The sequence below is a fragment of the Microtus oregoni genome, unplaced genomic scaffold (genome assembly GCF_018167655.1).
Source record: "Microtus oregoni isolate MIOR12 unplaced genomic scaffold, Mior012 000030F_ref0000283, whole genome shotgun sequence".
Lineage (NCBI taxonomy): Eukaryota > Metazoa > Chordata > Mammalia > Rodentia > Cricetidae > Microtus > Microtus oregoni.
The window spans coordinates 26,059,292-26,068,737 of NW_024543089.1; the positions used below are offsets into that span (position 1 = coordinate 26,059,292).

The 9,446-nt window shown below is 40.8% G+C and overlaps 1 protein-coding gene across 1 annotated transcript in view; it reads right to left on the reverse strand.

Annotated features, from left to right (window-relative positions):
- Pros1 (protein S) overlaps positions 1–5,821 on the reverse strand; it is a 67,449-nt gene extending 61,628 nt beyond the window's left edge. Inside the window, exon 1 of the mRNA XM_041678558.1 lies at positions 5,672–5,821. Coding sequence (XP_041534492.1) covers positions 5,672–5,747 — 76 coding nt within the window. The 5' untranslated portion in view covers positions 5,748–5,821. The remainder of the gene's footprint in view (positions 1–5,671) is intronic.
- Between the last annotated feature and the right edge of the window lie 3,625 nt (positions 5,822–9,446).

The window sequence follows — 9,446 nt, forward strand, 5'->3', positions numbered from 1 at the left end:
AGGTTTTATCCACCCAGAAATCTGGTGACTTAGAAGGAATGCCTTTATATGAGCAATTACTATCCTTCCTACCTAGCTTTTAATAAAAGCAAGGAATAATGTTTAGTATTTCATGTCCTTCAGTACCTCTGAGAGAAAAGAAAGATTGTGCTCAAGTCATGACAGTGAACAAGGTAAAATGATGTTTTTGCAACATATGAGTCAGGGTTTGGAGGACCAGAACTTTTTTTGGAGTGAATAGATGCATCACCCACAGGTAAAAAGGCATAGGCTCAGTAAGTCTGTGTAGAATTGCTCTTACTACAAAAAAAAAAAAAAACAAAAAAAACAAAAAAAAAAAAAAAACACTGTAAGAATTCCTGAGGGCAAGAATGATGGAAAATGGGTCACCATGGCATCATTACCAAGCTCTATTTGCCAAGCAAGAGAGATTCAGGCAAGCCTTAAAGTCACTACCTGTGTTCCATTGTGTGCCTTTCTTTGGAAGAAGGCCTTGGATGCCTGTTACAGAGTAAATGACTACAAAGTAGACTTTTCTTCAATCTGTTTTTCTGCCTCAGTAGCCATTCCAGGTGGGAATCTTCTTATCAATGCTCTGTGTAACCTCAGTGAGGCGACGTGAACAATGTAGCATCCTTCCATGACTGTAGGCACAGAAACAAGGGCAAGACACTATGCAAATTGTCAATCATGGGACTTCAGAGTCAAACTAAGCCAAGAACTGATTAAGCTATCCTAGGAATTTGAGAAGGCAGGTAAACTTAGTCATCTGAAGGCAGTCTGTTAACTATATACATCAGCTAAAGACTCGTGTCTTTGCTGTCCCTACCCATGACTGACCACACACCATTCCACAGCTTCCTGATCAATCAATGTAACTTTTCCAACCTTCTCAGAATTCTTCCTTGTTATAGTCTAGCCCTTAAGTGTTCCAGAAAAGCTCAAGTGTAAAAGTTCCTGTCCCCAAAGCAGCAGTGTTCATGGTGGAGTCTTTGGTATGTGGCTGGTGAAAGAGGGTTCTGGATTCATCACTGAATTAACCAATAGGTGGATGCATAGTGTAATGGATTGGGAGCAGCATATGAAACGAGCTCTCCCTTTTGATTCCTAACCTCAGTGAGAAGTGAACAATGTAGCATCCTTCCATGACTGTAGACCCAGAAACAAGGGTGAGTGACCACAGACTAAAAGGTCTGAAATCATGAGCCCAAGCAAATCTTTCCTTGCCCTGGTCAATTTTCTTGGGTATTTTTTCACAATAATAGCAAGAATACAAGAAACTTGACACTAGGATTGTGATTGGTGCTGTGATTATAAATTATACAGGTTAGAACAGTGTGAAATAATTTGGGGAAGCAGGCTAGAGACGGTGTACAACATGGTAAGTGGAGCTTAATGGACGATTCTGGGAGAATCATAGAAGAATAAAATGTTCGCACATGAAAGTGAAGACTGCTTTGGGAACAGGACTAAAGGTCGTTTGTGCTATATTCTGGCAAAGAACCTGTCTAATTTTCCCCATATTTTGCAGCTGTTTGTGAGGGGAGGCTTAGCAATGAAACTCCAGTTAGTCCTTTGAAAGAAATTCCAAGGCAACTCTGCATCCAGGATGGGGCTTCAAAATTGCTGTTTGATCTCAGCTAGATTTACAGTAAGACTCAGGAAGAAAAAAAAATCAAATGGAGAAATTTGCTCTCTGACCAGCAAAGAAAAGCCTGTAGAGTTGGGCTGCTGCTCATGGGGACATTCAAGAGAGTAGCATCATAAAAAATAATCCAAGCACTTTGTACCTGGGTAGTTAGAAAGATAACTTGAGGTGATCTCATGAATCTGAAATACCCATCTTTTATGGTCTCAGAGGTGGGTAAATGTAAACCTTTCATTTGAGAAGAACATCCCTGGGTGTTCTGATCCCACAGCTAAGAAATTATTTCCTCCATATTTCTGTTGCTTAATCACAAAATAACCGAGGAATCCACTGTAGCCATGATGCAAAAGGATGGGGTGGCTACTGATCTTGCTATTAGCGGAACTTGATTTCACCATGTGGTACTGTGTTTTGTTTTGGTTTGGTTTGGTTTTTTGCTGTTGTTGTTGTTTGGTTGTTTGTTTTGTTTTGTTTTGGTGTGGAGTGCCAGGGTCCCATTGATATGTCAAAGAAAAATGTGGCTTATAGCATGGTTGAGGTTTTGTAAGCAGACCCTTAATGTCCTGAATCTGTGAAAGCAAAGTCAAAGCAACACTGGTGACAGCAGGACAGCAGAGATGCCAGTGACATGGCACAGCTTCCAAAGGAAGCTGCAGATAGCAAAGCAAAGCCTGTTCAAGAAGATAACCGTAAGGTCTGAATTCAATACAGCTGTGGGCGTGGCCTTCAGGGCTCATATCATAATATCATGTGCCTCAGATGGCAGACATATAACTATAGCACTCAATGTGTGTCCTGCAAGCTTTCAGTCTTCTTTAAATGGATTTTCTCTCCCTGTTTTACAATTCTTCTCATTTGGCATAGGAGTGTTTGCTCATGCATACTTGAGTATTGGTTGTACGTAACTTGTTCTTCTTGGATCTCAAAGTTCCTATCTAAGATTTTGCATTGAATCTCTGAAAATGCTTTGAAACTTTGACTTTTGCTCCATGATGGAACTAGTAAGAACAAAGACCCATAAAAGCTGGCCTAGTGTGTTCTGATGCCTTCTGCATCCTGAGATTGACATAAGTCTTTGAGGCCCAGGAAAGCGATTATAGTCCAGATACTAAAAGTTCTACAAAAGCTCATTCATTGAGCACTTCATCCCTAAAAAGGGGGTAATCTGAAGTGGCCTTTTCGGGGATCATTGGACCACGAAAGCATTTGCCCAAGGCCTTGAATTCACAGTTTCATGGGTTTGGGGAGGAGGTACTGTATCATAAAAATAACCTTTTTTTTCTTCCCTGATGATGCTTCATCTATTGCCATATTGTTCTGCCTTAACACATGCTTCCCTAAGTGCCCATGAATGGCAACCTCAAAACCATGAGTCAAAACAAACCCTTTCCTTTTAGTTGATTGTCTCATGTATTTTTGTCAGAATGACTAAAACTGACTAAGACATTCCTGATTCATTATTGCAACTCTCAGATAAAGAATACACACACACACACACACACACACGTATGTGTGTATATATGTATGTATGTACATATGTATTATACCAATATATTTATGATCGGAAGTATACCATTCTGTTCCCAGACCTCAATGGTTGTGTCTATCTTACAATGCATTTAATATTTAATGTATATAAACAGACTTCTCATATTATTATTTAAAACTTACATATTTAAATAGTTCACTCAAGATACAAAAAAGGCATGAAACTTCAATCAAATGTCCATGTGAAGTATATCTCTGTACTTGCTGGCACAGAGTTCATGGTAGAAGAATACACCATGGTATTTTTTATTATCACCATTGCTATATCAGAAGCTAACTCTTGCAGCACAAACCCCAAATATAAATTAACCTTGAGAAAATTACTCCATTAGTGTAGTAGTATAGATTCTGAAGTAAAGAAAATTTAAAGAAAGACAAAATAAACTCATGACAAAGAGGAGAGCTAGCAAAGGGCACAAAACATGTGGAAATAATGGGTCAATATATGCTGAGAACACTGCATCCACTCGAAAGGGAAGTCTGGATAAGGCCAAGTTAGCCCACCCAAAATAGACATCCTCCTCTTCCCATTTCCCTTTTCACCACAAGCTCTCATGAGTGATGAGCAAACTGCATGCAAAATGTGAAATCGAAATACAAGGTTTTTTGCGTACGTATTTCTTACTTTTATATATTTGTGATTTTTATTCATGCAAATACATTTGGAAAGTCACTTGATAGCTGAATATTTGCTTTCTTATTAAAATGAAGAGCTTGGAAGTCAGGCATGGTGGCACATGCAAGCAATCCCATCACTTGGAAGGTCAAGAAGGCTACTGTAGGCGAAGTGTACTTCAGAACTACAGAGCAGGGTGCTGGCATTTGTTGGTGGTGTTTTAAGCACCCTCTCAAAAATATCTGTTTTCTGCAAAGGGACGCCTTATTATAGCAATATTTCTAGAACCATACAATCAATTATACGTAAGATATTTAAAAATCTAATTATAGCTCAAATTTCTAGTCTTCTGGAGTTGGGGAGTTTGGAATCTAGCTCAGTTGCCAAGTATTCACAAAGACCTGGATTTAATTCTCAGTGTCACAATGAAACCTGATGATAAACAAGAGACCAAAAGAAAATCTTTGGGAGAAGTCACAGCTTAGGGTGTCTGTTTCTTCACCAATAAACCAGAGATGATTTAAACCGGACAACAACCAGGAAGGTTATGGTCATCATAGGGCCAAATATTCTTTCTGTGATGTCCTCGTAGAATGAACTTGTCTGTTTTCTGTGTGGTCCCTTGCTCTTTCCCCAAACTCCAGCTATCTAAATTTTGTTTTGTTTTGGTTTCTAGATAGGGTTTCTCTGGGTAGCCCCAGTTATCCTGGAACTCACTCTGTAGACCAGCCTGGCCTTGAACTCAGAGATATGCTTGCCTCTGACTTTGCTAAGATTAAAAGCATATGCCACGCCCACCCTGCTGCTATCTGAAAATATTTGAAAGTCTTGATAAACAAGATAGATCACGCGCAGGCATACAGTCACATGTAGCTTAGTTATAGGGATTTGATTGGTTAAGTTTTATAATTATAACTTGTTTATCTTCAACACAAAATGAACACATTACATTCTGGTCTTTAAGTTAGTTATGATTTTAAAAATATCTGGCTCTCTTCCTTATTAATTAATAAAAACTTGGAATTCTAGCAAACTCCCATTTAATTATATCTTTGAAAAGTTTCTTTGGTGCCCTTGGTAGCCTAAATGTTATTTGTTAAACAGTTACTGCTCCCCTGCCAGTTTCTGGGAATACAAAAGAGCAAAAGAACGCACTGTTAATTATGAACATATTTAAGCTTTGGAAAACAATTTAATTGACAAATAAAATGTACTAAAGCCTTGTTGTTCGTTATATATTTCTAAGAGAAAACTCGATGTGCTGCCTGGAATCTGGGAATGGGAAGAGGAATCAGAAAAATAGGGTACAAAGAATTCCTGCCACCACCTCAGAACAGCAGCAGTCGAAATCCTCAGAACAAAACGATCCTTGGGACAAGATAATAGCCAGCAGTCATTTCTGATATCAAGGTTAGAGAATGATACGTAAACCCACAGTAATCCTCAAACAGTTTGTCAATGTGAGACAGGCCAATCAAGTTCAAAGTCCAGAAATTGCAAAAGGAAGGGTAGCTGCAAAAGAGGGTGCAGGCTGGGGCACTCTTTTGTAAAAGGAAGGGCACCAAAGGGTTGACTTAGCTTTCCTAGCAATGTTTAGGACTGTGCTCATCCAATTCCTTTGACACTTAGCGTCACCCAGGTTCTTGCGTCAAGTCCTGTGGGGACAATGATTCTCAAAGCAAGGCAAAAAGGTGGGATCCTGTCCCTCCTTTATACCCTCAACTAGACCCAGGCTGCGGCTACTCTCTGAGTAGTGGGGGACTTACTGGAAACTTAGGAGGCAGCGAGCAGCTTAGTGGAAAATCCTACCAGCCGGGGCATGTAGGAAAGGGAGAAGCCAGGAGGTATGGATTACTTACAGTTTGTCTCCGAGGCTGGCAACACCAAGGCGAGACATGCCAGCAGCACCGGAGAACGCGCGCTCAGGACCCTCATTGCTGAGCGGGTGGCCCGGGTTCACGGAAGGCGCAGCGGCGACCGAGCCTGAGCTCGGCCAAGGGAAGCTGTGAGTCTGGGCTCCGCTCTTCCAGCTCTGCTGTGGCCCAGCCCGAGCGCAGGCGGAGCAGCCCGGGGCGAAGGGGACCGCCCGCTCCCAGCCCCCAGCCCGGGAGGGGAAGCGGTGACTGGGACATTTCCTGGAAGCTTTTCGCTGCTGGGGGTGGGGGTGCGGGGTGAAGGGGGGTTGGAAGGGGGAGGGCTCAGAGAGTGAGGTCGGAGGCCAAGGAAAGCTTATCAGAGGTCCTTTGTCACTGTCTCCAGTTCTGCGTTTACTTCTTTTCTTTAGAAAGTGAAGTTTTCCAATGGTGAAGAAAAGACCCTCTCTCCTTCCCTCGCTCCCCCCTCTCCTTTTCCCTCTCCCTTTCCCTTTTCCACTCACTCTTTCCCTCCCCCCTTCTCTCTTTCCCCTTCTCTCCTTCTTTCCATGTCTGGAGACTGTGTCCCTCAGGAGGATGTCAGGATGTCAACCTGAACTCCTCCGAAGTCAATTTGGACTTTAGGAAGAAGACTGACCTGAACAGTAGTAAAGGGAAGAAAAGAAAATGGAATGTTTTGATCACCTATGGAAAGCTTCCTCCAAACAGCTTTTTTTTTTCTGTATTAAGGTATTGCCATCAGTTTTGGTCCTGCATATGCCTGTGAACCAGGCATTAGGATGCTGCTGGAAACTCAGAACTTGGGTTTGAAGCACAGTATTTGGTCTTACCACTGTTGCAAAACGTTAAGAAAAGATCCTGTCCTTTTGAACCCTAGTCATATCATCTGTAATACAGAGATAACAGGTTTCCATAGTGTCGAACTGAGTCTTTCAATAGATGCAATATGAAGCGATAAGAGCATGTCAAGTAGTAGTTAGCAATGCATATATATTATTGTTCATTTTCTTCCCAAATGAAACATAAATTGGTTTTTTTTCTAGGTGTGTGAATGAAACTTACTAAGCAAAATCATATTTTAAGGATTATTTCCAGATCCTTTTTCTTTCTTTTTCCTTTTTCTTTCTTTTGGGAACTCTTACACTATACCAATCTCTCTTCTGTGCCTTGTTTAAGAATTGATGTATGATAATGGTGTAGGAGGTCCTTCTGTTTATGTGTTGCTTTCATTGGTTAATCAAAGAAACTGCTTGGCCTGATAGGACAGAACTTACAGAACTGAATTCTGGGAGGAAGAAAGCAGAGTCAGCAAGAGCCGCCATGGAGCTGCCAGGTCAGACATGCTGAATCTTTCCCAGTAAGCCACAACCTCGTGATGACATACAGATTAATAGAAATGGTTTGAATCAAGATGTGAGAGTTAGCCAATAAGAGGCTAGAGCTAATGGCCTAGGCAATGTATAAATGAATACAGTTTCTGTGTGATTACTTCAGGCAGGTGTAAGCTAGCCAGGCAGCTGGGACGAAAAGCAGACTCTCTCTCCCTCAACAATTGGCACCAGACTAACAGGAGAAAATAAGATTTAATCCCATATATATGCAGGGGAATTTTACAAAATTGTGAGCTTCAAGGAGGTGGCCCAATGATTGAGACATATAGCAACTTAAGCTGTGGAAAGGGAGTTGGAGGTTTCAGCAAAGGGAGTCAAGTATGGGGAGAAAAGAGCTCAAGGAAAGACAAGGAGTTGAAATGTATGGTCAAAAAAGGTTTGCCTTATTGTCTTGGGGACAACAAAACTCACCTCTGGGACTTGCTCTTCCTGGTCTGATAGGAATTTTACTAATCAAAAATTTTTTTATAGGTATAAATTTCTCTTGTAGCTTGGATCTTTTAAAAATGCAGGGCAGTGGTGGCCCTGGCCCAGGCCTTTAATCCCTGTACTCAGGAGACAAAGGCAGATGGATCTCTGTGAGTTTGAGGCCAGCTTGGTCTACACAGTGAGTTCTAGCACAGGCTCAAAGCTACACAAAGAAACCATGTCTTGGAAAAACAAAAAACAAAAACCTTTAAAAGTAATTGTTTGGATGTGTATCAGCTTTGGGTGTGGATGTGCTCCATGTGCCTGCAGAAGCCAGCAGAGGGCACCAGGTCCTCTCGGAACTGGAGTTACAGATGATTTTTGAGACACCCTGTGAGTACTGGGAACCAAACCCAGTTCTTTTGGAAGAGCAGTGAGGGCTCAACCACTGAGCCATCTCTCTAGCATCTAAAGCTCCATCCTTACTTATCTTGGTTGTATCTCAAAATGTCCTGTGATAAAGGCTTTGTAAGGCTGGTGCTGGTGAAAGAAACATTAGGACTGAGGACTAACAGGTGGTGTATGGAAATGTGTTCCCCCCTCCCTTTTCCTTAGAGAAAAGTAACCAAGTAACCAGTAACCACAAGGTAAGCAACCCTTTGGCTTCTTCCTTCCAGTCCTAACATTACCATGGTACATTGTGTCATCACAAGCCACAGGCTATGTTATAGAACCGCTCTAAAACTGTGAGCCAAAATATTCATTTTCTCCATTACATTGATCCTCTGGTAGATTTTGTTGTTGTTTTTGTTTTGTTTTGTTTTCATTAGGACAGAAGATGACTGACAGAATTTCCTTTCCACATCAGGGAACTCACATTTTCTTTGAAGCAGTCACTAAAGAGCTTGTTACTTCTGCTGGATTTTGATTTGCTGTGGTTTAAAATGTCCCTTATGCCACCAGCAATTGTTGAAAACATCTGCAAACTTGGGTTGTAGCCATAGGTGAACTTCATTACTTATAGCTTCAGGACTCTCAGTTCCACACCTACTGCTCATTTCTGGGAAGGTGAAATCCAGTCCCCCAGACACCCAGTATCCCACATCTTTCTCTGGCTTCTGTCATGACTCCTTTGTCTTCATAAGGTCCAGTGGAACTGCAGGCCAACACTGGCATGGCTGTGAAGATGGTGGGACTCAGATGTCCATATTTTCAAATAAAACTGTTTAACTGATAATATACACATATATATATAATATTACATGTTGCTATATCATATTCTAATTTCTTCAGTTTACTAGAATAAGAATTATCTAGTATGTCTGTGATCCCTTCCTTTAAAAGAAAAACTTTTCTCCTTTGTGAATCCTCGACTCCACCAGGTCTATGTGTTTACCACTTTATTCTCATCCCCAGGTGGTTCAAGAGCAAATATAAATCTAATCCCTCATAACTGTTTGGGTTATATTAAAGAAAGCTTTAAGTATTATATTTAATATTTAGAATGTAAATGCACATATGCCACAGGTCTTCAATGAAAAACTTCATTTGAAAATCTCTTTGTTACTGGAGGACAATTTTTTGGGACATTGTCAACTTTGAGATTTCAAAATTTCCCTCAGAGGGAGACGTTCATAAATAAAAAATCAGCAGCATTTCATAAAGTATCATTTCCAATTTAAACAGAGAGAGAGAAGAGAGAGAGAGAGAGAGAGAGAGAGAGAGAGCCTGAGAAGGGAACATTAAATAAATAAAGCCATTTCAAGGAAATGGAAAAATAGAAAAAACACCTCATTTTCTTTGCCTGAAAGGGATGGACATTTTAGCTTCAGAACTACATTGCTGTATCAGTGCACATGAGGAACAACTGCCTCTTTGCTGTAATGTTAAACTTGAATACTATCTGAAATGCTGAATAGGAAAATTGGAGCATATATCTCTGGATAAAATATGTGGGTTTT